The sequence below is a fragment of the Gigantopelta aegis genome, chromosome 2, assembly GCF_016097555.1.
Source record: "Gigantopelta aegis isolate Gae_Host chromosome 2, Gae_host_genome, whole genome shotgun sequence".
Classification (NCBI taxonomy): domain Eukaryota; kingdom Metazoa; phylum Mollusca; class Gastropoda; order Neomphalida; family Peltospiridae; genus Gigantopelta; species Gigantopelta aegis.
In genome coordinates, this window is record NC_054700.1 from 13,662,031 (window position 1) to 13,689,759 (window position 27,729).

Below are 27,729 nucleotides of genomic sequence, written 5' to 3' on the forward strand. Positions count from 1 at the left end.
ATTATGGTTAACAAAAGTTTAATTGAATAGCACAACTTACTTCGACAAGAAACTTGGTTGTATTTTATGGAATTGACAGAATGCTGAGCATCCTGGCTAGGAACATGATGTCATTCAGGTGAACATGTACTACACATTTTATATCACACATATGTTCAATAACACATTTTTTTATTGCATGGTCAGAATGGTCTTTATTACTATTATAGTAAGATTAAATGGGTATATAATAATCACTAGTCTTGGTGGTGACGGTGATTCAACGATCGGCCTTATGGCTGGTATTGTAGTGACTGGGTTCACATCCCAATATCGACATCCACCCAGAGTGAATTCACAGTTCATTAGATGGATAATAAATCAATGTGCTATAGTGTTAACATTAAACAATACAAACTTCACTAACTACATGTACATGACAATCAGTTACTTTTTGGGAACTTTAGTTCTATTCTCAAGCATTGCACCCTCTCATGAACTAATATCCATCTTTGATTTGACCTCGCCCCATTTTGCTCTCAGCATACTCTTAACATTGTCTGATGCAAATATATGATTGATGCTATCAAATGAAAGGTCCCAAAGGTTTTGACGAGATAGGTTGAATGCTTCTGCGGCCTGTACATATTCGTTGGAAACCGTCGTTTGGTACACCCCTTTCCCGTCAGTCTGGAATAAAAGCAACAATATTAAAGTTGAAGATCAAATAAGAAGGAAAAACAATTGTGCTAGAAAAAATTGGAATTTATTAAGTGTCGCTTGATGAAAGTCTTGTGATATTTTTAGTACACTATACAATTAATTCACAGGTCCTAGACTTTAGTGTTAAAGTTTGTTTTGTTTAATGACACCACTAGAGCACATCAATTTATTAATCATCTGCTATTGGATGTCAAATATTTGATAATTATTATGTATTGTCAGAGGGGAAACCCGCCACATTTTTTCATTAGTAGCAAAGGAATCTTTTTATATGCACCATCACACAGACATGATAGCACATACAACAGCCTTTGATATACCCATCGTGGTGCATTGGTTAGAATTGGCCCAATGGGTCCACTGATGAAGATCGATCCTAAACCGACTAGGTATCAAGTGAGAGGTTTATCACTGGGCTACATTGCACACTCAATCCCAACCAGTGCCCGACTGTTATCAAAGGCTATAATATATCTTATTTAGACTGTGAAAGGGATTATAAAAGATCCTTTGCTGCTAATAAAAAAAATGTAACACATTTTCTTTTATGTTAGAAATACCAAATGTTTGACCCTCAATAACCAAAGATTATTTAATCAAGGTCATCTTAGTGCTGTCATTAAACAAAAACCTTCACGGTTAAATGTTTTAAAAACTTGAGACTTCAAATTTAACAAGTACAGACTTACACAAAGAACAACAGGATGGTTTCTCTTGTACCAGAAATCGAGATGGTGCGACTCGTAATCCCTGGCTGTCTTCGTCTTCACATTGGATGTCATACAGGCTTCTAAAACGTAAACACCGACAATAAAGTTTGAACTCTACTAAATGATGTTAACCTCACTTTATCGAAACCTGATACAAATTATCATTGTTAGATGTCATATAGGCTTCTAAAACGTAAACACCGACAATAAAGTTTAAACTCTACTAAATGATGTTAGATGTCATACAGACTTCTAAAACGTAAAACAATGAAATACATTGTCCCCAACGAAATAAAATTCAGATCATACACAATGTACATGTGTATTTGTCAGCAGATTTACCACAAAATTAAATTGAAAAAGAGCTGCTCAACTCAAGTCTATTGAAAGAAAGAAAAAAAGGAAGAAATGTTTTATTTCATGACACACACAACACATTTTATTTACGGTTATATAGCATCAGCCATATGGTTACGGACCACACATATTGAGAGAGGAAACCCGCTGTCGCCACTTCATGGTCTACTCTTTTTCGATTAGCAGCAAGAGATCTTTTATATGCACCATCCCACAGACAGGATACTACATACTTATAAACAATCTTTTGCTGCTAATAGTCAAGTGGGGTTAGGTGGCAGAAGTGTCTTTCACCAAACACAAACAACTTAAAAAGTTGGGGGGAGGGGGGGGGGGGGGATTCTAGAAGATGTTGAACAAAAAGTCTTGACCTTTCCAATATGAACTTTGCTAATTGTGCTAAAAACGTTTTAAGCCATAATGCATATTTTGAGGAAGAACAGGAATAATTCATTGTTAAAGTTGCTGCATGTTTTACCTGCCTAAAGAGTATTCTGAGATCATATTTTTATATGTATAATTGGTAACACAATACATGTACCTTGCCATATCTGAAACAAAAGAAAGCGTCGCTAATACACACCTATAGGTATTTTCTTCTGTAAAACAATTTCCTCTAGTTCTTTACGCCCATCTCCTGGATTGGGTTGGTTTAAACAGGTGCCGTGACCAATTCGATCGCAGTGACACTGTTTCAGAACATTTAAGGTTTCTTCAAAATTAGGGATCTAGATTTAAAAAAAAGACGAAACTGTTAACCTCTCCATACTTATTATTAAAGCCAGCATCTAGTATCTATTACTGTTATAAAAGAACAAACATGTCAGTTTTCACTATCAATTCAAGGCCATAGAAAGTGGTAAGGTCTGGTTTTTAATAATACCCCCCTACAAAGAAAGAAACACCCACCCCCAATAATATTATAATATCGCCAGACACTGTCTTAAACATTTCTGCAGAATACAGTAAAAACCATCTATTAAAAAACATGTGGGTGTGACTGAGACATATTACGTACATGCACTTCATGTGTGGTGTGGTCAAAATAGGCCTTGCCAACAATTTTTGACTTCCCACAGGCCTACAGTGTACATGTATGTTGTCAACAGGTATGATGATATAAGACACAGGTCTCCATTTTCCAGAAAACAAATCGGTAAACACTGGTCAGGTTCTATTCTTTATAGGAAAGAAAGAAAGAAATGTTTTATTTAACGACACACTCAACACATTTTATTTACGGTTATATGGCGTCAGACATATGGTTAAGGACCACACCGATTCTAAGAGGAAACCCGCTGTCGCCACTACATGGGCTACTCTTCCGATTAGCAGCAAGGGACCTTTTATTTGCGTTTCCCACAGGCAAGATAGCACAAACCATGGCCTTTGTTGAACCAGTTATGGATCACTGGTCAGTGCAAGTGGTTTACACCTACCCATTGAGCCTTGCGGAGCACTCACTCAGGGTTTGGAGTCGGTATCTGGATTAAAAATCCCATGCCTCGACTGGGATCCGAACCCAGTACCTACCAGCCTGTAGACCGATGGCCTGCCACGACGCTGGTCTATTCTTTATAGGAGCATTTAAAATAAATACTACCAGTGTTTCTGCCAGAAAGAACTTTTTGGGTATGGCGCTATGAAAATGAATGCAACCACAGTTAATTGGGGAGTCTCCCTTGGAGAGAAAATGGGTTAAGTTTAGGGTTAAAAAACAAACCTGCAACAAAATTTGGTTATGGCGCCATACCCATTTTACCCTCTGGTAGAAATCCTGACTACATCGACTATGTATTTATTTTATCAATGTAAATGTAGGCTTGTATATCTACTAACCTCGGCTAAATGTAGGGCGAGTTTCAAGCCCTTTTCGTGAGCACTCTGGAACACTGGGATATAGTCTGTGGCATCTCCAACCTAAAACAAGCATATGGGTGGATCCTGCTTTAACACAGTAGTTATTAGTGTACAAAAACATGTTGTATCAGGGGGCGAAATTTAAATTGTTTACCACTATCCCAAAGGAATAGTTCATGTCAGAAAGCACTATTCCATCTGAGAATGTACTATCCCATTAACGGTACTTGTAAACAATTGAACCCTAACCCTAACTGCAAAATAGTGCAATCAGCAAACATCTCTGTCAGTCTACATAATATTAGGAACTAGAATCGAACTCACCCCATTACATTATAATGTGTTCAAGCGTGTTCCTGTTGAGTATTGTGATTCGACTTGACTTGAAAATAGTGGCTCAGTGGCACTGGAGTTATCAACACGAATGAGAAAAAGGTGTCTGAATAATCTTTACGGTACCTTTGAATATATATAGAAGATTATATACAACAATAAAAATATCTGATCTACTTATAAAAATAAATAATACAAATCAAAAACGTTTTTGTGGAACCAGAAATCACTTCTTTTTTTTTTACACCGAGCACAAACAGTCATACTGACAAGTGTACAACTTGGAGACACTTGAACGCAATCATACTGACGAGTGTACAACTTGGAGACACTCGAACGCAATCATACTGACGAGTGTACAACTTGGAGACACTCGAACGCAATCATACTGACGAGTGTACAACTTGGAGACACTCGAACGCAATCATACTGACGAGTGTACAACTTGGAGACACTCGAATGCAATCATACTGACGAGTGTACAACTTGGAGACACTCGAACGCAATCATACTGACGAGTGTACAACTTGGAGACACTCGAACGCAATCATACTGACGAGTGTACAACTTGGAGACACTCGAACGCAATCATACTGACGAGTGTACAACTTGTAGACACTCGAACGCAATCATACTGACGAGTGTACAACTTGGAGACACTCGAACGCAATCATACTGACGAGTGTACAACTTGGAGACACTCGAACGCAACATTAGTCTCGATCAACAAGACTTATTAAAGGAACAGACCCTAGTTTTTTAATACCAAGGTATATTTTTCACCTAGACCCTAGTTTCAACCCGTAAAAATTGACACTAAGTTTGGTTAATTTACAAAACCGCAACAAATTTGGATACAACAGAGTGAAACGACAGTCTGTGACTTTGAAATACCCTTAAAAATAGACAAAATAGCGACTACATAACCGTTACCTCTCGGACATGCGTGAGTTTTTAAAAGTATGGGAAATGCATTTTTTTGGTATAAGAAACACCAAGATGGCCAGAAACACTTCAATTGTACGGAAATGGATAATCTAAACAATACAACATAAGTAATGTTTGATTTCAGTAATCATAAATGCCTCCAACAGTGAAAAATATGCCTTAGTGTTTAAAAACTAGGGTCTGTCTCTTTAAAGTTACTGTATCAGGCCAAATCCTCTGCAGTTTTGTTAAGCCAGAATATTGTTAGGGCTAAAAACGCGAAGACAAAATAGATGCGGATTTCGCTGTTCCGTTTTATATTGTAATTATTCATGATGGAATACTGGAAGATTTTTTTTACTTCTCCGTTTGGAAAATTACTAATTTTGAAATAGCAGAATAACATTTATTTCGACCCCTGTGTATTAAGCTTAAGATCATATGATAAATTTTTTTATTATCCTCATGTTTCTGTATTGTCAATATCATATATAAGAGATAAAAATAATGTATTATGCTTTCCAGAGGCTCGCAAAATACTATTTTTATTCCTAATACATATGATATTGACAACACCGAAAGAAGTAGATCTTCCATAAAATGTGCATCAAGGGCCTACTACTTAACACCAATTTGGTTATTCCAGTCTAGTGTTTAATATTCTTGGAAAATAATGGAATAGATTTGATGTATTAACTATTCAACTATGTAAAGAAAAAAAAAAATTGTCAATCTAATAACGCAAAAAAATATGGGCATGATTGTTTTAGCTTAAAGTTGCAAATAGAAACTATACCTATGATCAAAAGCAAGTACAAGGGGTGTCCAAACATTTCAGGCATTTTGTTTTTTCATTCCATCATCTTTCTACATAGTCTACCTTGAGTTCAATACATTTTGTCCAGCATTTGTCCTGCATTGTTAATCCATCTAAAAATCAGTCTATGAACCATGTTTTCATTTTACTTGATTTTCCATGATCCAACTCAAACGTCCATGACTTCCCAGGCCTGGAAAATGAACGGCAAATTCTATGATTTCCATGACAATATGTACCCTGCCATTGGAGTATTTCTCATTCCAGCCAGTGCACCACGACTGGTATATCAAAGGCTGTGGTATGTGCCATCCTGTCTGTGGGATGGTGCATATAAAAGATTCCTTGCTGCTGATGAAAAAATGTAGTGTGTTTCCTATACGTAAAAATTACCAAATGTCTGACATCCAATAGCTAATGATTAAGAAATCAATGTGTTCTAGTGGTGTCGTTAAACAAAACAAAACAATAAAATATCCCTTTGGTAGTAATGGTAAAATGTAGCAGATTTCCTCTCTAAGTCTATGTATTAAAATGACCAAATATTTGATATCCAACAGCCACTGATTAAGAAATCAATGTGTTCTAGTGGTGTCGTTAAACAAAACAAAACAATAAAATATCCCTTGGTAGTAATGGTAAAATGTAGCAGATTTCCTCTCTAAGTCTATGTATTAAAATGACCAAATGTTTGATATCCAACAGCCACTGATTAAGAAATCAATGTGTTCTAGTGGTGTCGTTAAACAAAACAAAACAATAAAATATCCCTTGGTAGTAATGGTAAAATGTAGCAGATTTCCTCTCTAAGTCTATGTATCAAAATGACCAAATGTTTGATATCCAACAGCCAATGATTAATATGTGCTCTAGCGGCGGCGTTAAACAAAACAAACTTTAACTTTGCCAGAACATACACAAGGATCTCCATTGAAGTTGATTCCGACAACAGCCCCGTATGAATCATATATATATATATATATCTTTCAGCCATGACAATATGTACTAATAGAATCTATCACCGTTGTGAGGTATAGATAAGGCATTTCCAACACGAGGGATAAAATGGTTTTTTTGTGAGGGCCGAGGTTTATCGAGGCCCTTACAAAAACATTTTGTCCCGAGGGTTGGAACTGCATTATCTATACCTCACAACGGTGATTGATTCTTTTTCTTGCCCATTTAATTACAGTAACAAAAGATTAATTTTGTAAGCTACGTACGTTTGTTTTTTAAACAATGATACAGGGCTCGACAGTAAGGATTGTCCGCCTGTCCGGGGCAGGTAGAATTTACTGGGGACATGTGAATACCCCATTTAACCTGTCCAACTGGACAGGTGCTTCAAAATCTGATGATATCGCAAATTTTTCGCATTTATTCAGTGTGAACATGATCTTGTTGATTCTGTCCCAATGTCGGAAGTTGATATTTCGGTAACTTCCAATACGCATGCGTTAAAATGCCATAATGCAACAGATCAATTGCGATACTTATTATGGCAAGCCATGGCTTTATGTAGCACGCTGTCATTGGTCAATTGCTGTTGTCTGCTGGACTGGAAAAGGGCCAGGAGTGGTGTATATTTACGTAAGTATTTTCTCACAAAACAACCCTTCTTAATCAATAAAAAACCATGCAGTGATTTCAGTAGAATTCGGAAGTAATTGGCAAAGTAGCAAATGTAAACGGCAAAAAACCTACATACATCATACTTCCATCTGTATAAATAGTTGAATCAGCAAGATTGAAAGTAGATGGCAAAATAATTTAATTAGGGTAACATAGACGGACAATTTCACACCATAGATTACAAGTTGTCAATGCCGGCACCTATTGAAAACAATAACATGTGACATCCAGTAAAAAAAAACCCATCAATTATCTGCCAAATAATTTAATTTTTATCACTTTCTGACGAAGCATAACTTGTGTTTTGCATGATAATTAATATAACCACATCATGAAAACATGTTTAGAAGTCTATGGTGTGAACTTGTTATGATCTTTGGAATAATATGGAGCTGAAGTTATTGTTGGTACAATATTAATGTTCTGTCTGATAAATTGTATGCAATCTAATTAATTAACCTGTAGAGTGCTGATAAGGGTTAAAATTAGCTCCACTATTACATGTGGATCTAACCAGCAGCCTGTTGTAGCTCATGTCCAGTTGACCTTTCATTCGACCAATCAAAACATTACTTGCAAAATCATGCCAGTGATTTGAAAAGAATTTGAAAACATACGGGATTAGGCCGTGGGTATACGAAATGATTCGGGTGAATTACAAAGTATGCCGGAAACTAATTTCGGTATAAAATTCGTTTCAAGATGAAAAAAAAAAAAACTGTGATGGTATAGCCATAATATCAGTTTATAATAGTATACATTCCAGAGTTTATTACTGCATTTTTCCTCCTGTTTTTTTTTTAAATGTTGAAATAGACCACCAAGTTCGCCTATTGCATAAATAGTCTCACCCGATATTTTTAGAATTTGTATGCTCCCAAATAATGCTATAAAAGGCGAAGTGTAATTGGTCAATATTTAAATTGTTATTTATGCATGAAATGTCACCTGGACATGGGAGTCCACGCAATGCTGTTAGATCTACTCGTTGACCAGTAGAGCTAATTTTAATCAAATTGAATTGTGTGTAGTTATTTCTCTATTTGACAACCTATATTTTTCTGATTTTAGGCTTATTTTTAGTATAAAGGCATACAATCATGTTTATTTACATATTTCATGGTCAATATTTTGCATGTATAATTCATATTTGGTCAGTTGCGGCAATCAATGTAGCCATTGTGTGTGTTTAAACTGCTTCAGTGGTGCATGCAATTTAATATGCATTAACACATCAGATATAATATATTCACGCCATCACAACCTACACCGACAACTTTTTTGTTTTTTGTTCCTGTGATATGTGACTAGATTGGTGAACAATTGTTTGAAACACTGGTGCTGAGGTTTATCTTACTGAGCATATCAATCAATTGATTTTGTTATATTCTTTGTTTTGTTTATTGTGATATGGATGCGACTACAATTGATGTTTGGTCATTTGAAACTCGAGTGCTAATGTTCATGTTATTGAACATAATATTCATCAGTTGATTGTTGTCATTTGATTGTGGGTTGTTTTTTTACTGAGATTTGTGACTCGCTGACTACATTGAAGATTTTAATGTTAAGTTCACAATCTTACTTTGTGATGCAATAAAGATTCTTCTAGTCGACTCCTGGATACTGATTTCTAACTCATGTCATGTGATGAATGCGGAAAACAAAACAAAAATAACAAATCTACAAGGACATCTGATGGGACAGGTAGTTTTATTTTTTGCATGTCCTACAGGACAGGTGCCTCATAAAGTTAATGTACAGCCCTATGATACAACGTGAAATGGCAAACAGAATGTTGAGTTATGACATCAATCGTCGTAAAACATGAGTTATGATGTCACGCGTATGTAGAAATCGTCTAGCCCTCGAGTTGGACAGATTTATCTAGCCCTAGGGTCAGACTGATTTTTCTAGCATCATGTCCAGTGGGCAAGAAATGTACATTCCATGACCAACATGAATTGCAAATCTCAGGACTTTCCAGGATTTCGATGACCATATATGAACCCTGTCTTACCAGAACATACCCGAGGGTCTCCACTGAAGTCGATTCCGACAACAACCCCGTCTGAATCATGTAGATATCTGTCAGCCAGACTCACTGTCTGCCTCGCTACATTGACGCCCTTCCTGCGGTCGATGGAGATCAAGATCCGCACGACGATATCAATGTCCTCGGCCTGGCAGTCCCTGACTGCACGCAACATCGTGTCGACGTACAGCGACCACGTCAGCCCTGTCTCCGGGATGTCTTTAGGCGTGGACCGCAGCTCCAAGTACTTGACGTTATCTGCAGCATACTCGTGAATTATGTCATATGTCAGCTGAAATATACGGTGCATGTGAAATTAGCATTTCAAGAAAAAAGGTACCCTGTACATGTTTACTAAAACACATAAATAATTTGATTGAGATAAAATAGGGTATTTAAATAATTTGTAAATTATATGATTCATCAGTTAACCATTCTTTTCACTTATACTTATACACACTGATATTTCACTTATACCAATATACAATAACTTATTATGCCACTTATAAATGGTGTATAAGTAAAGTATATTTCCACTTATAAGTTTGTATACTAGTAAGTCATTTCTGTAAGGGTCGAGTTACAAGCAAACTGAAATACTTCAATCTTGACTTACAAATTCTTTAATTATCATGATTTAGAAAAACAATTTGTATTATTCTGTAATTCAGTTTAGAACTGAATTAACAAAGAGGGATGGTCTGAAATTACGAACTCAATCAAAACTGAATTAATCCAGAGATAGACTGAAATGTATGAACTCGGAACTGAAATTACCAAAAGCTGGACTGAAATGTGTGAACTGAATTAAAACTGAATTAACCAACAGATGGACTAAAATGTGTGAACTTAATTAGAACTGAATTAACCAACTGACGGAATGAAATGTGTGAACTCGACTAGAACTGAAATAACCAACATATGGACTGAAATGTGTGAACCCAATTAGAACCGAATTAAACTGATGAATCTTTCGGAAATGGCATGTAAACATAATTCTATACTTACCTTATAGATAGCATATTCATCATTGAAAATTTTGTGAAGAAAACTATAGATAGTGAAAGATCTGAAATGAAAAGTTGAATTCCATATATACATATGTATTACTGATGTCAACTCTACAGAATGTAATATAAAAAGAAAGGATCAACAATTTGACTGATGACACATCACAAAAACATTTTAAATTATGGTTATTTGGTATGTATATCATACAGTTACTTTAATACTTGGGATAAGTGTCAAACAGGCTCCTGAAAATCAACTAGGGGTCTTTTATATACATTTCCCCACAGAATGTTAACCTTTGTTAGAACACTAGAGCACACTGATTTATTAATCAGTTGCTTCTGACATAAGAGTGTTAGTGGAAACCTACTAGTTTTCCATTAGAAATAAGCAGTTTTTATATGCATTTTCACACAAACCGGACAACACATACCACTGCCTTTGATATACCTGTCTTGGGGACTGATTGGAATGGGTAAAACCCCAATCCAAGAATGAGTCCACCATGGGGATTAGATTCTATGTCCAAAGCACCTCGGGCTTTCCCACAGGAGGGACAGCTCAGCCATGGTCTTTTGTTGGGGCAGGACATAGCCCAGTGGTAAAGTGTCGGTTTAACTTTAATGCGCTGTCGGTCTGGGATCAATCCCTGTTGGTGGGCCCATTGGGCTATTTCTCGTTCCGGCCAGTGCACAACAACTGGTACATCAAAGGCTGTGGTATGTGCTATCCTGTCTGTGGGATGGTGCATATAAAAGATCTCTTGCTACTAATGGAAAAAAAATGTAGCAGGTTTCCTCTCTAAGACTATATATAAAAATTACCAAATGTTTGACATCCAACAGCCGATGATTAATAACTCAATGTGCTGTAGTGGTGTCGTTAAACAAACTTTAACTTTGGTCTTTCACATATAAAAGTTGCTGGTCATTGTTTGGATTGGGAAAAAAACATGGGTTCACTGAGGAAGGAAATGGTTTATTTAACGATGCACTCGACACATGTTATGGTTATGTGGTGTCAGACATATGGTTAAGGACCACACAGATATAGAGAGAGGAAACCAGCTGTCGCCACTTCATGGACTACTCTTTTTGATTAGCAGCAAGGGATCTTTTATATGCACATACCACAGCCTTTGATATACCAGTCGTGGTGCACTGGCTGGAACAAGCAATAGCCCAGTCGGTCCAACCAACAGGGAGCGAGCGCTTTACTACTGGGCTACGTCCCGCCCCTACACAATACCAAAGAAAGAAAGAAATGTTTTATTTAACGACGCACTCAACACATTTTATTTACGGTTATATGGCATCAGACATATGGTTAAGGACCACACAGATTTTGAGAGGAAACCCGCTGTCGCCACTACATGGGCTACTCTTCCGATTAGCAGCAAGGGATCTTTTATTTGCGCTTCCCACAGGCAGGATAGCACAAACCATGGCCTTTGTTGAACCAGTTATGGATCACTGGTCGGTGCAAGTGGTTTACACCTACCCATTGAGCCTTGCGAAGCACTCACTCAGGGTTTGGAGTCGTTATCTGGATTAAAAATCCCATGCCTTGACTGGGATCCGAACCCAGTACCTACCAGCCTGTAGACAGATGGCCTAACCACGACGCCACCGAGGCCGGTCTACACAATACCAATGCACATGTTCAGAGGAGCTAAATATAGTAACTCCTTGGACTAATTTCAAGGGATTGATGGAGAGCCAGAGTGATAGCTTCCTTTGAATGGCGAGTTCTGTATACTGATAGAAAAAATATACGGGAACACATCGAATTGTAGACATATAGATCTGTATTTCATACACAGTTAAGCTACGTCTCCATGTGTACATATGTGCGAACGTTTGCGTACGCGTATGCGTAATGACGGTCTCCATGTGTGCGTAGAAGAATGCATAGATTTTTTTGGGGGCGTCATGACACAACATGTAAATATGAGTAGGGGGAAAGTTCTAGCCCTTTTAAAAGATGAAAGAAATAAAAAGTATTTTTGTCAAATATATTATATCAAAAAATTACCATTGGATATGTTTTATTTATTGTATTCGAAGCAAAAACAAGGGTGTGAAAAGTGACTATCGTCGACCGTAGCCTCATAAAACTGATGGTTTCACCTCTACACCACGGAGGCAGTTGTTTTTAATGTAAACTGATGTCCATCCACATGTACTCACTCATCAATAGGACAATTGTCGTTTTCCACAAAAGTCAATTTCCAGCTGTGATACTCCGAATTATCATCAAGCTTTGCCTTCCTGTCCACCAGTTCCTGTAGAGTTTTGTCACTGAAGCTGGTGTTCAGGTGAGTGTGCAGTTCCTAAAAAAAGAAAGAAAAAAAAGAGTTTGGTTTGTTTAACGACACCATTAGACCACATTAATTTATTAATCATCGGCTATTGGTTGTCAAACATTTGGTAATTTGATACAGGGCTCGAACCTAATGGCGTCACCAACGGCAATTGCCGTCATTGAAATATAAATTGCCGTAGGTAGAAAGCATCACAGATGGCACTTTTGTGCCGTCGGTAAAGCTCCTCAACAATGGTGAAATGTACATTATCTGCCAATATTTAACATTTGCACATTTAAAAGATGTCTACATATAACAAGATAGCCTTTCAGTCAGGTTTATTTGCTGCAAATATCACTTTAAAAAAAAATTGCCATAGGCAGGTTCAAAATGTCCGTCGGAGGACTGTTTCACCCATATCAATTCTTTTAAAAATTGCTGTGGGAGACAAATTCTTAAGTTTGAGCCCTGCTGACATATAGTCTTAGAGAGAAAAACCCGCTACATTTTTGCATCAGTAACAAGGGATTTTTTATATGCTCCATCCCACAGCCTTTGATATACTAGTCGCGGTGCACTGGCTAGAACGAGAAATAGCCCAATCCTAGCTCGAACGTGCACCAAGCGAGGCGCAGTTCCTACAGACAGCCATAAAATATGTACCTGTACAGTATGACCAGTGACAACCAAAAAGCCAAAATTTACAAGTCCAAATATGAAGACTAAAGATTGAACCGAATTTATGAAGCCTGTTTTTCCTAAATGCCAGTGTTTAAGCATTTTTTTTTTTTTTTTAAGTGTAAATGTATGTAGTTACACATGTGTGTAACTCAAAAACAGGCTTTGTCAATTCGGCCCATTTACTTTTAGAGACAAATATATAAATAACATTTTCATCACCATTTTCGCTTGGACAGTGGCATAAGTGGGGTGTAGGGTGAGGTTGGAGGATGTGGAAGGTGAGGTGGTTGGGGGGGGGGGGGGGGGTACGGTGATACACTAAAAATATTGTTGTTGTTTTGTTTTTCCAGATGGTATATATGGGTTGAAAACTTACTGTTTTTATCTCAGTTTTAACTTTAATCATTATAGAGTCCGTAGTCACATGCCAATTCATCGGTTCTGTTTTGACTAGCTGCTTAAAATGTACCGTACTATAGTCGTTGTTCATTTGTTTCTGGTCCTTCCGACAGGGAACGCCTTTTTTCATACCATCATATGGAATTTACTAGTTATTTCTGAGCAGACTGTTTTCAAAATTGCACACAAAAAAACAGTATTTTTTTTATTTCCAAAACACTTTTGTTGTTTTTGTTACGTCAAACCAAACTGAAATTATTTACAAAAAACATCTTTATAGGAGCATAGGACAGACGATAGACCCCAAGTTTGGTGCAAATGTCACATTCAATTCCTATTCAATCGTTTGCTTTACATATGCATGAAAACAAACCCAAACCCCGACAGATCTTATATAAACAAATTATTATTGTGGTCAATGGAAATTGATATGGTTCAGTGGAACCTACAATTTACAAAGCAATTTGCTGGTCAGACAAAAACAAAACAAACAAAAATCTTCCTGTTTTGGTTGTTCTTTCACACTTACGTTTTAGAATTTATTCTGTTATTATTTAAAACTTACCACTTTAGGAAGCTGGTGACAAAATTTCTTCAACGATTGCCTCGAAGAATCGGTCATGTTCGCCAATAGTTCCGTTCACGCCAAAAACGCGTGTTTGTCGCGACGAAAACCACAACGGTTTCAACTCCGCTACGCGGTCCGGGTCCGTTCACACCAAAAACGCGCGGATCCGAAATATAGTCACGTGTTTATATTGAATTGTGGAAGGTTTGGTACGTGTGTGTGCATGGATTTTTCTGGCAAAAGCATAAGCGTACGAGACAGGGGGCTGGAAGGGGAGGGAAGGCGGGAGAGTGCGCGAGGAAAAAAAGTCAAGGGAAAAAAGGTAATGGAAAAAAGGTCAAAGAACAAAAATTCAATGGAAAAAAGAAAAAAGTCATAAGAGCATTCCCCCCCCCCCCCACCCCTCCAGTAATCACAAATAACTAAGGAAGTATTGCATTTTTCATTCCTACATGCGTTAAAAAAAAAAAATCTACATGTGTTTTCGCTGGTTAAAGATTTCCGCTCTAATACCACAACAATCCTATGTTTGATGTCAAATACATTTACATCGACCATTTTCGAGTTACTTGATTAAAAAAAATTCAGATATTAATCACTAATAACACACACTACAGAAAGAAACCCGACAGCACCCACATTCAGCTAAGCTTCGGCAAACTCCGGACAGCAGAATTCTAAGTTCGCCGACCTATATCGTAACATAGGATTGTTATGGTATTACAGCGGAAATCTTTGACAACTTTTTGGTTGTCGGCAATTGATAAAAAAATACATAGCTTGGTCTCTGACTGTAATGAGAGCGTATTTATGTCCAAATGTCCGTATAGCTCTCTTACAGTCAGAGTAGGGGAAACCGGGGCACAGTGAATCAGAGCTATTTTGGTACCACTGCCCAAAGGGAATCCTGAGATGATGTCATCACTTTATGTGTTTGGGGTATACCCATGCACAAATTGTCAGTTTGAGACTGAAAAATCTAGACAAAATAACAAGGGGAAGTATGTTTTTATGTGTCAAAAGTAAATTTCACAACTTAAGATTTGTGTGCCATATCTTGTAGAAAATCCAGAAGTATTAAACCAGTTATTATGTATTATTTAAAGTGTCTATTTGTGATATTACTGAATGGGTGTTTCCTTCAAACTAAAGCAGCACGTGAGCTTATGAGGTAGTTTAGGTCAATGAGTGCACATGGGGCACAGTGAATCGGGGCACAGTGAATCACTACTTGAAATTAATATGTTCGTCAAAAGCCCATACACCTTTTTAATTAAGGTAACAAGGATTGAAAACAATCAATGGTGTTGTCTGCTTGTAAAAGTTTAGAAATTAAAGTGTTTAGGAGTGTCCTCGTCATGACTTACTGGCACACTTTGAGGGGATTCAACAAAATCATTAATTTTCTGCCCCCATTTGTACTGGGCATTTCCGAAGTGAGAGAGAGATGCTTTATTTAACGGCTCACTCACCACATATTATTTACTGTTATATGGCGTCAGGCATATGGTTAAGTACCATTCTGATAGTGAGAAAGGAAACCTGCTGTGCCACATGGGCTACTGTTTCCGATTAGTAGCAAGGGATCTTTTATATGCACATTCCAATAGACAGGATAACACATACCATGGCCCTTGATGTACTAGTTGTGCAGCACTGGCTGGAACGAGAAATAGCTCAGTGGGTCCACAATGTGGAATCGATACGACCACCCACCACACCATGAGCGAACGCTCTACCGCTGAACTACGCCCCACTCCCTTTCCGGAGTGCAGGCATCTTCATAAATCAAGGCTAATATTCGTTCCTCGTATTCAGCCTTGATACATGTCGTCAAGAAATCGTGCCACAAAATGCTTAAATTTCATTACGAATACGAATACGAGGAACGAATATTAGCCTTGATTTATGAAGATGAAGTGCAGGCAAATAATGTGGACAATAGGCCTACAGTTATTTTATCCATCTACCATGAACCAGCCTATGTGGGATCTGTTATTATGTTTAAAGTTTACATAAATGTAAATCAAGCAAATTAAGTGAATGCCATGCTTATTCACTGTACCCCGGTACTGGGGCACGGTGAATCACTTTGAATTGAAAAAAAAATCGTCTCTCACCAAAAACATAAGGGAGTTGGCAAGGAGCTGCTGGCTTGTGTTTATACACAACATCCCCCTATTATATATGCAACATATTTTATTATAAAAACGATTAACATTACACAACAAAAACAATTAAACTATTAAAATTACCTCACAAATATTAAACAAATATTACGTACAAAGGTTAACTTTAATCCTATATCAAAGAATCGTGAAGGCCATTTAACTTTGATCACTTATTAAAGATCACCGTATGGGATTTTTTTTACTAATACTATTATCCTGTTCAATTATTTAGACCCAAAGTTTTTTGCAAATGTTACGTTTATTTCCTATTCGATATTTGTTTTCTTTGCATTTACATGAAAACAAACCCAAACCCCGACAGGTTTTATATACAAATCATCATATAAAATGCACAAAGTTGACTTAATTCCACTTTTTAAAAATCTCTATGTCGTTTGAATGCACGTTAATTCGCCTATAAATAACTAAGGTCATTTGCATATCAAAACATTGGGATCTGAGGCTACGTGAAGGCCATTATAGCTTGTTTCACTAAATCAAGGTTATTATTGTTTTGCAGTGTGTAACAGCATTGTCTAATCTTTCCGTTAAACATAGATGTAAACAAACAGAACATGTAACCCTTTCTTGTAGGTGCATTATATTTAATCAATTTAGCTAATGTATTATGTATTTTTATTTTATTATATCAAATATATATTAGCATACCATACCTAACCTAACACAACTGAGGTGTATCACAGTAATAAACACAAATCACCTCACACACCGCAGGAATGTGCTTTCCAAATTTATAAATAAATTTAATGCAGGGCTGGACCCAGAAGACTAGGGGGGGGGGGATAAAATGTCAAAGGCCACCAACATCAAATAATAATAAAAATGTTATTTAATTTGCCTCTAAATTGGGTACTCATACGTATATATATATATATATATATATATATATATATATATATATATATATATATATATATATATATATATATATATAGTATTAGGGTGGTGCTAGGGGCTGGGGTTTTGGGGGTGGGGTGTTACATTTGTAATGCGAAAAACCAAAGGGCTATTGTTCGGACTCGTATGGGTTCAACCACTTTTTTCATCCCGCAGACACAGCCCTGAATGTTCAAAATACGATAGCATTGCTTGGTCAATAACATCATTATTTCGATCTATGACTGCACGTGCTATTGTAGCAATGTGTAAACCACGTAAAATACAAGTTAGGTAGGGTATATAAATTCATTGAAAATGTATTAGTCGACATTCTTGTTATTGTTATTTGAGGAAAAATATGGGTAAATCGAAAAACACTTGAGTTGATGTAAAATCGTGTATTAAGAACGTTTTCGATTATTTTGAAGATGAATATCAGCGCGGTAGACCTAGGTATGCTTCTTATCGAATTGTCGATCGAGTTTCCGCTGCATTTAAAGTTTCGGTTTCAACAGTAAAAAGAACTGAAAAATCTAAGCTCTACGAATCCAAGCACAGAAATCACTGTTTAAAAACGCGACCGAAAACAGAAAGATGTTATTAGACGACGAGTATACAGATTTTATAGAGAGGGCGAATTACCTACATTACATAAGATTAACGTGGCTTTAAGGGAGGAATGTTTACGAAGAACACTCCATGACCTCGATTTTAAATACCAACATATGTCTACAACCGGAAAAGTGATTTTTGAGGACGCCAATATATCAGACAGGAGACTGTCCTATCTCCATGAAATATCCAGTTTACGAGAACAGGGGTATTTAATAGTGTATCAAGATGAGACCTGGGTGAATGTCAACCACACAACATCCCACCACTGGACAGATATCCACCCGGGCACAAGTACCGCCAATCACCTGCCGAAATCAGACGCTGCTGATCGAGTTCCTAAACTCTGTTCGGTGACTGGGAAGGGAAAAAGACTTATTATTTGTCATGCTAGCTGTGATAAATATGGATTAATAGATGGCTGTGAATTGATCTTTGAGGCTAAAAAAACAGACGGAGACTATCATGGTGAGATGAATCATGACAATTTCATCAAATGGTTTGAAGAACAACTTATGCCTTCTCTACCAGAACCTTCTGTTATCGTCATGGATAAAGCAAGCTACCACAACAAATTAACTGAGATTACACGATGTCCTGCACTAAACGCTAAAAAGGAAGAAATTCAGTCGTGGCTACGAAACAAAAATATACCTTTTGAGAGTAACATGACAAAGCCAGTTCTTTATGAACTTGTGAAAAGTAACAAATGTGCAAAGCAATTTGTTACTGATGATATTGCTGAACGCCATGGGCACTTGTGTCTAAGACTGCCGCCAAGACATTCTGAACTCAATCCGATAGAACTGATCTGGAGTCAAGTCAAAGGGCACATAGCTCGTCATAATGATGGTAAAATGACCACGGTGCGGAGAGAACTTGCACATGCATTGAACTCTGTCACACCTACACACTTCTCTGACGCAGTTAAACATGTAATAAAGATCGAAGAAGATTTTAGAAAACAAAATAGTTTTATAAGAAATAAAATACCCCCTGTGATAGTCCCCCTTAACGAAGATAGTGATGAAGAAATGAGTTCGTCGACTGATTAAGTTATTTCTCCATACCCATCAGGAGTATTACTTTAATGTATTCATGAACTCTTTAACACCAAAAACAATTTATTTCCATATCATTCACTATCAAACAACCTAACAACCTATAAACTAATCGACTAGAAATGCATATAGACTACACATACATACGAGAGAAATGTTTATTTAACGACACACTCAACGCATTTGATATACGTTTATGTGGCGTCAGACAAAACGGTTAAGGAGCATTATGACAGTGAGAAAGAAACTCGCTACCGCCACATGGGCCACTGTTTCCGATAAGCAATTTTGATAAGCAATAAGGGACGTTTTATATGCACCATCCCATAGACAGGATAGCACATACCACAGCCTTTATACATCAGTTGTGGTGCACAGGCTGGAACTAGACACAACCCAATGGGTCCACCATGTGGGATCGATCAGTCGACCTACCATGAGCGAACGCTTTACCTCTGAGCTACGTCCCGCTCCATATACAAAAGAAGCCTTAAGTGGGGTTGGGGTTGTGCAGAGGGTCACACCTCCACCAATCGCATGCATACCATATTCTTCTCTCTCTCTCTCCCTATAACCATATAACCATAGATTAAAATATGTTGAGTGCGTCGTTACACAAATGACCTCTCTCTCTCTCTCTCTCTCTCTCTCTCTCTCTCTCTCTCTCTCTCTCTCTCTCTCTCTCTGTCTCTGTCTCTGTCTCTGTCTCTCTCTCTCTCTCTCTGTCTGTCTTTCCCTTCAGCGCGCGCGCTTGTGTATTCCACAATATAATTATAATATTTGATACATATTTTTTTTTTCAAACTGAGGTTTTGTCACTTGAACTCCCCACCTGAATCCGCGCCTGCTTCATGTTTACAGATATTTTCTTAAATATAGGTCATACTACGATTTGTGCGGATAGGACGATAGAACCGAACATTAGTTTGAAACGCACTATAGAATGATGCTTTTGATATGCAAATGACCGTAGTTATTTATAGGCGAAATAACGTGCATTCAAACGACACAGAGATTTTTAAAAAGTAGAATTAAGTCAACTTCGTGCATTTTATATGATGATTTGTATATAAAACCTGTCGGGGTTTGGGTTTGTTTTCATGTAAATGCAAAGAAAACAAATATCGAATAGGAAATAAACGTAGGCCTAACATTTGCAAAAAACTTTGGGTCTAAATAATTGAACAGGATAATAATCACCATAAAGAGCATGAAATCACGTTTGCGCAACTAAGCCCCAATTACATTACTTATGTTCATTATAATCGTTATTGTTTATATAATACAATGTTTTTATATTGGTTTGAGACACAGAATAATAGGGATTGTCCCACTATGAACTGGGGATGTCACTTATTCACACTGCAAACTGAGTGTAGGCATACCAGAGTCGTGCGCAGGAAATTCTGAGGTGTTTTCTGCTGACTAGCCGAGCTGCTTTCTGACCACATTCACAGGAATGTAAAAAATCGGGATATGATTTTTTTTTTCGCCTTGAACGGGGGGGGGGGGGGGGGGGGGTCGACCCCCAATCCCCCCTGCGCATGCGCCTGCATACTGGGTTGTAGGCAACATGGGTGTAGGCAAAGTGGGTTGTAGGCAGAATGGGAGGGAACCCATTCGGATTACCAACGAAGGCGAACACACTGTCTATACATAGTATTGCATAACTCGTTAAAGGGAAGACGGCTACAATTATTTTTGATGCGAAAACTGATAATTTAATTACTCTTATGTTGGCTAGACACTTGTGCTTAGGAAGGAGTGTTATTAACAACAAATATATATATATATATATATATATATATATATATATATATATATAAAGAAAATGGTTTATATCGCGTTTTGCGCCTGAACTCTCCATTTTCTTTCGTTTTTTAGTTAAAGCCATTATTGTGTGTCAGTAAGGGCTAATCGTAGGCCCGCTGATTTGCTGCAAAACGCGATTGATCCCAGATAAAATGTTATGTTTGTACTTTTTCACCTATGTAGGCTCTAAAACATAAATAAATAATATATAAATATATATATATATATATATATATAATATATATATATATATATATATATATATATATATATATATATATATATATATATATATATATATAATAAAAATAGATAGGTCCTTTCTTCTAGGTACCGAACCAATCAGTGCCTGACAACTGGAATATCAAAGGCCGTAGGCTAATATGTGCTCCTGTCTGTGTGAAAGTGCATATAAAAAGGTTACACACCACCATTAATTACTCCATAGTGAAAAATATTCTGTGAAAAATACAACACTCCAGAGAGTCATGTGACTAAATTTTAGGAAATGCTCTTAACTGACAAGTATCGTGTAAAAATAAATCAACATAGGTCGGCCAAAAAATATGTCCGTTAATGGCTCTATGCCTGACCACCGCCTCGTGTTGCTGTTATACAAGTGGCACCATACCATTTGAACAGTTGTTATCAGTTAGTACTGCATATGACAAGTAACTTCAAACCAATGAGTTATTTAAATACTACAGAGGTTAATCTGCGTGTAATCATCAAAGAAAGATTTCAAAAAGCATATCAGAATTTTGTAGTATTTTGTTTTTATGAGCAACTATTTCCTAAGCCGGACTATATTAAGCTGATACAAGTAACGACACGCCAAATGGTGGTGTATTGCCACCAAAAGATCCCTTTCTGCTAATGGAATAATGCAGCGGGTCTTCTTCGAAGACTACTAATTAAAATTACCAAATATGTGAAATCCAATAGCCGATGATTGATAAATCAATGTGCTCTAGTGGTGTCGTTAAACTAAAACGTTTTAACCGTTTATTTGCCTAGCTTCTCCGCTTTCTATGTTATGTACGTGCACCTATTATTACCGGGGGTGAGGGTGTGAAGGGTGGATGTCTGTTATTTCTACGTTAATATCGAAACGTGGTCGACAAAAATGTGCCCGTCATGTTAACGGAGAGGTGGGTGGCGCATCTCATGCTCCCATAATTTCTCAATGATTGTAACGAAACAAAGCAGTGTCTAGGTGGCAGAAAGATGAATATTCAAGTTGTGTCTGTTTTGTTTATTTTATTTTTGGTTGTTGATTTTATTGTTGACTTTAAACTTTTTGTTTTGTGTGGAGGATACAATATTGTGCGATATCCGGTGCATGTGGGTGATGTCATGGCTTGAACCCCCAGTAGTCCATGAGCCAATGCACCTGTCGGTACCCATTTGAGACAAAGGAAAGAAAGAAAGAAAGAAATGTTTTATTTAACGACGCACTCAACACATTTTAGTTACGGTTATATAACGTCAGACATATGGTAAAGGACCACACAGATTTTGAGAGGAAACCCGCTGTCGCCACTACATGGGCTACTCTTTCCGATTAGCAGCAAGGGATCTTTCATTTGCGCTTCCCACAGGCAGGATATCACAAACCATGGCCTTTGTTGAACCAGTTATGGATCACTGGTCGGTGCAAGTGGTTTACACCTACCCATTGAGCCTTGCGGAGCACTCACTCAGGGTTTGGAGTCGGTATCTGGATTAAAAAACCCATGCCTCGACTGGGATCCGAACCCAGTACCTACCAGCCTGTACACCGATGGCCTAACCACGACGCCACCGAGGCCGGTTTGAGACAAAGGAGTCATTCTCCAGTAACTGGGCAAACTGGCGTCCCTTAACTTCAGTACTCAAGAACTCGGTAAAACAAAACTATTCTAGTAATATTTTTGTTGGTGTTATTTTAGCAAAAAATTCATTCCAATATATGCACTATTTTGAGATTGTAAATTATATTTCTGGCATTTTCTTGCAATATTTCCTCGAGAAGGTAGCCAAAAAGCGGCCGTCCCCATGGCCTGGTTTCTAATTTACAATGTAGCCATTAAGTTTAACCTGTTCGTATTACATAGCATGTATTTTGTCAGAAAGTCCCCATGAACACTATTATCCTTCATTGTCAAAAATAATTTGTTAGCTACTAAACAACTTTAATAATCGAAGTTTTCAGTTTTAAAAATCCGTGTCCCCAGATTCCTTGTCATCTACGTCACTACTTCGAGGTGCTAGCAAAATCGAATTTAAAACCACGATTTTCATTTGTATTTAAAACAAAACAAAAAACAAACACAAATGATGAATAATATAATAAACTTTTATTGTCATAACTTAATTGAAATCCACAAGGTATGTCCGTTATTTTTCTTATATTTGATGAGCACGTGTTCATTGAGAAAAGCGCACGACTGCGCGACTGTTACTAACAGTTTCAATTCCGTCACGTTCACACTTGCCATGTTCGGTTGCATCGCATTGTCTTTTAAATCATTCAACACCTAATTACTAAAGTCTTTAGGTATCCATATTGGGGGGGGATGTTGAAGACCCCCCCCCCCCCGTCGTACACATGTCCAGCTATCATAATAATATACCTGTATTATACAACACCACGTGTTCTCAGACGTATTCGCTGTAATCCGTAGCAACTCAGTCCCATAGCCAATGGGGGGGGGGGGGGGGGGGGAGTAGTGGTGACTTTTTTCTTTTCTTTTCAATACGGGCCTGTGATGGTCTCTAAAAACATTTTTCCTCCTGCAGTTAAACTATTCTTGATTGTCCAAATTAAACTGCACAGAAAAAGTAATCAATTTAACGAAACGGCCAAAACAACTCCATTCGTTTTTGCTTTTTCGCCGGCTTATTTTCAGACGCACGACCGTCCGTCACAATTCGCCGTTACTAAATAAGACAAACGGACTTTGTCTGGTGTCACTTATCATTTGCAAAGTTCAAATTATGTTTTCGTAATATCAACAAATAGAACGAGCCATCTAAACCCACCAAAAAAAAAAAAATGGTTTGCATATGACAAAGTTCAAATTTGGTTTTCATAATATTTCAACGAACAGAGAGAGCCATCTAATTACACATGCGCACTTATTCATAGCATTTTCCATGAGAGATTTACAGCATGACACATCTGTTAAAAATCATGCAAAGTGTGGAGCAGCAGTTACCGTGGTAGGGGTGTCAGCTACCCCTCTCCAGTATATTCCCAAACTTAAAAATAAAATAATAGTAATTAAATATTATATCTATTTATATATATTTAAACATAAAAAATGTTCTCGGAGATGGTATTTTACTTCTTGATTCCTCCACACTGTTCCCATCCATAGAAACTATAACTGCAGGCCCGTAGCATGGTGGACATTATTGGGGAGGGGGCATGATTCAAAGGTTATTTGCCCGTTATTGTAACACTCCCGTTAACCTCGATCCGTAAGTCTCGCTGCAACTTTTACATTCAGTCGAGATGTAAAGGTTATAAACCCCCCTCCAAAAAATGTATTGGGGGGGGGCTGTCTCTCCCCCCCCCCCCCCGTTACGGGCCTGCTACGTCCCTGAGTTTTAATATATTCCGATACCAGTACAGCCCTAACGCAGAAGCATAATATTACATCAAAATTGCATGTGTACGTGCGATACGGACGGCTGTGAAATATACAGTTTCACTACTCCAGAACAAAATGTGAGGGTCTCAACATCTGGTCCACGTTATTTTCGTTTAATGTTTTTTTATTACTTTCTAGTTATTGATTATATTTGCCATAAAAATATAATAATTCACTCGACCTTAAGTGGGGTATAAGTCAGTTATACCCACGCTTCGCCTCGGAGGCCCCACGACCAAACCTGTAGGGATATTCACCGATACACCTCGTAAAATGTAGGTATAACTATTACTTATCCACGACAGCCATGTTGTTTCTGTTGAAATGATAGCCGATATTGTTAATTTTGGGACACAACACGGGTGCGTATATTTATTACATACCATCAACAAATGGCATGCTTCTCATAAACCAGAAGTCAGACACAAAATTGTTTGATATTTTTTTTTTTAATAAACTAATGTAAATTGATAGATCAGAAACAACGTACGTCGGCCATTTTCTTTATGTGAACAACTTTGCTTATAATTAATTTTTGTGTCATCTGCGTCACTTTTGTATCGTGACGGAGATGACATTGAGTGTGTCACAGATGAAATAAGTAGTGTCCGTCATGTAACAAAGTCAAAGGTACAAGTAGCCTATAGGTCATGATATTAAAAAAAAATGGAAGCAGCTAAGCACCTCGAACACCCTTCCGCAGTCATTTAAAGAGAGAGAGAGAGAGAGAGAGAGAGAGAGAGAGAGAGAGAGAGAGAGAGAGAGAGAGAGAGAGAGAGATAGATAGAGATAAAACCGACAACCCAGCATTTTCTTCGGAGAGAGAGAGCATTTTCCTCCAAAACGCAGCCCTCTCCCAACAAATCAAACACAAGTCAGTCCAACATGCCTGCTATTAATTTTGAACAAATTAATTTTAAAAATCTATACCCTAAGCTTGTCAACATTCCCAGGACATGTATTCCAAAAAACAGCATACTTCTAACAATTTATTCTTACCCAGTTGATGAAATACCCAAGGATTTAGGTGATCCACACACACACACACACACACACACACACACACACGTACGCAGACCACTGTACTACATAGTACTTGATTCAAACGTCGATCGGCAATACAATAATAATAATAATAAAAAAATACCCTCGTTATCAGTGTGAACTAAGGCTAGGTAATGCGATATGTTGAGTTATGTGCATTGTATATTGGAATGAAGTCCTGCAAACGGGGCCATAAAAAAGGCTTAGTTATTGAGTAGGTGGTCACGGAAGGATAACATTTGTCCTTAAAGACTAAAAAACAAGATCATTGCATGGGGATGGGTGTTGTGAATCCACCCTCAAGTTCAGCCAGCAAACGTTTCGCTAACGTTCGCGAACTATTTGATTGGTTTTCAGCGTGGTCATTTTGGTTTACTGTGAAGCGCATACACCAGTCTAGCGGAAATTTTTCTCGTCGGTGTGGCTGAACTCGGACAACCTAATGACTGGACATGGCGTTGTGACGGAACATGCTCTTATCTTTTCGCCTGTGGCGATGTTAATTGTTTTAGAGGGCCGTGTGCAGCTTGGTTACGTAATACCCCCGCGCGACGGTGGTAGAGCTGCGTCCCAATATGCACTTAGACTAGGTGTGGAGGCCATGTGGCCAGTAGTTACGTAATACCTCCGGTAGTGCGGTTTACGACCGGGGTATTTCTAGCGAACTGGCGACAGTAAGTCTGGCCATCTAAGAAAATATAACGTCTCTGGGAGTTGTGGAAATATCACATGATAGGTGAGGTACCGCGTTGTGCCCCCAGGCGATATTCGCTGTCTCTGAGATTTTTGAATAAATAGATAGGATTTTAGATATATCGGGGAGAAACATTGGAAGGCTCCCGGGGAACGTTGTCCGACTGGACTGGTAAATATATTGTTCTGCTCTGTTGTATAACCTTGATGTGATTGATGTGACTTTAAATATTTTAATACTGTATTTTACAAATATTATTTAGACAGTGTTTCCGGTAATCTGACGAAGTAAATTGTAGGCTTCACTGTTCTAAAATATTAAAGCTTAGCCGGTCATCCTAGAGGACCTAGGTAAACTGTAGGTTATTGTCTTTATTGTGATATGTACCAGTATTAATTCTGTATTACAAGGTTACAGAAGGAGTATTTAAGGGTTAATTAAAAATTAACCAGTTAGGAATAGAGTTGTAATTCCTTTATTAATTAAGTTCCCCTGGCAGCGTTTCTCAATTATCACACGTGTGTGTGTTGTATCACGGTGAAGTGATTAGAATATTGTGTAAACTAGACACCTAGTGATTAACTAATTAAGTGATTAGCTCTGGGTTGTTATTATTTTGTTGTTGTTAATTAACTACTGCGGCAAGTACATTTGTCAGCGTTAGAGTTAATACAGATTCCAAAGTGTATTGTGTTTTGTTGTGTTTTCTAGTGAACTAAACGTGCTACATATATATATATATATATATATATATATATATATATATATATATATATATATATATATATATATATATCAGATCTTATCTCTGATTACTCCTAGAGCCGGGCCACTCGGGTAGTAGCCTGCCCGATACAGAGAGATCTAATAGATATACAGTTAGGAGAGATATTTGGATAATCGTGTTTTATTCAGTTACGGGTATTATAGGATCCCCGTGACAGGCGTCAACATCAAAAATGCGTGAGAAAACAAAATGGAGGCCATCTTTTTAAGATGGGTATGTTCCAGAATTAAATATTCATAACTCGGTGGCTATACCAGCTAGGAATGTGTTTTTGGTGTCAAATCGTTTGTTTTTGGGGTCATGGAAATAATATTTCAAAGATGATTTGGTGAAAAACGTTACCCAGAATTAAATAGAAAAAGTAAAAAAAGGATACTGATGGGTTATTTATTTTTTGGTAAAAATGTCACGCGAAAAATGGGCCTTATATATCGAGTCTTATTTCCACCCCGTCTACACCAATTATTCTACTTTTCTCTAAAACAGCTTAAATGTTTGAGGTTTAAACATAAGCCCATACTCAAAGAATCCCAAAACATGGTCACACGTTGCTCAATAAACCCCCTTATCTTTTCCAGTTACCAGAATCTTATATAAAAAGCCCAGGTCAGCCCGTGCAAAACAAGGTTCAAGGCTCGAGCATACTTTACTGGAGCATTACATAATCCAAAAC

General features: G+C 37.5%; 1 protein-coding gene across 2 annotated transcripts; it reads right to left on the minus strand.

Annotated features, from left to right (window-relative positions):
* Positions 1-174: 174 nt before the first annotated feature.
* LOC121381545 (adenosine deaminase-like protein) lies at positions 175-14,731 on the minus strand. 2 transcript variants are annotated; one of them, XM_041510876.1, is made up of 8 exons: positions 14,335-14,729; positions 12,574-12,716; positions 10,382-10,442; positions 9,369-9,665; positions 3,609-3,689; positions 2,353-2,497; positions 1,392-1,492; positions 175-669 (listed from the first exon to the last, which is right to left on the minus strand). In XM_041510876.1, the coding sequence occupies exons 1-8, from the start codon at positions 14,389-14,391 to the stop codon at positions 472-474; spliced, it is 1,083 nt and encodes a 360-aa protein (XP_041366810.1). In that variant the 5' UTR covers positions 14,392-14,729; the 3' UTR covers positions 175-471. The 2 variants fall into 2 exon arrangements, with proteins under 2 accessions (XP_041366810.1, XP_041366818.1); XM_041510884.1 differs by lacking the exon at positions 3,609-3,689 and having other exon boundaries at positions 14,335-14,731.
* Positions 14,732-27,729: the final 12,998 nt, after the last annotated feature.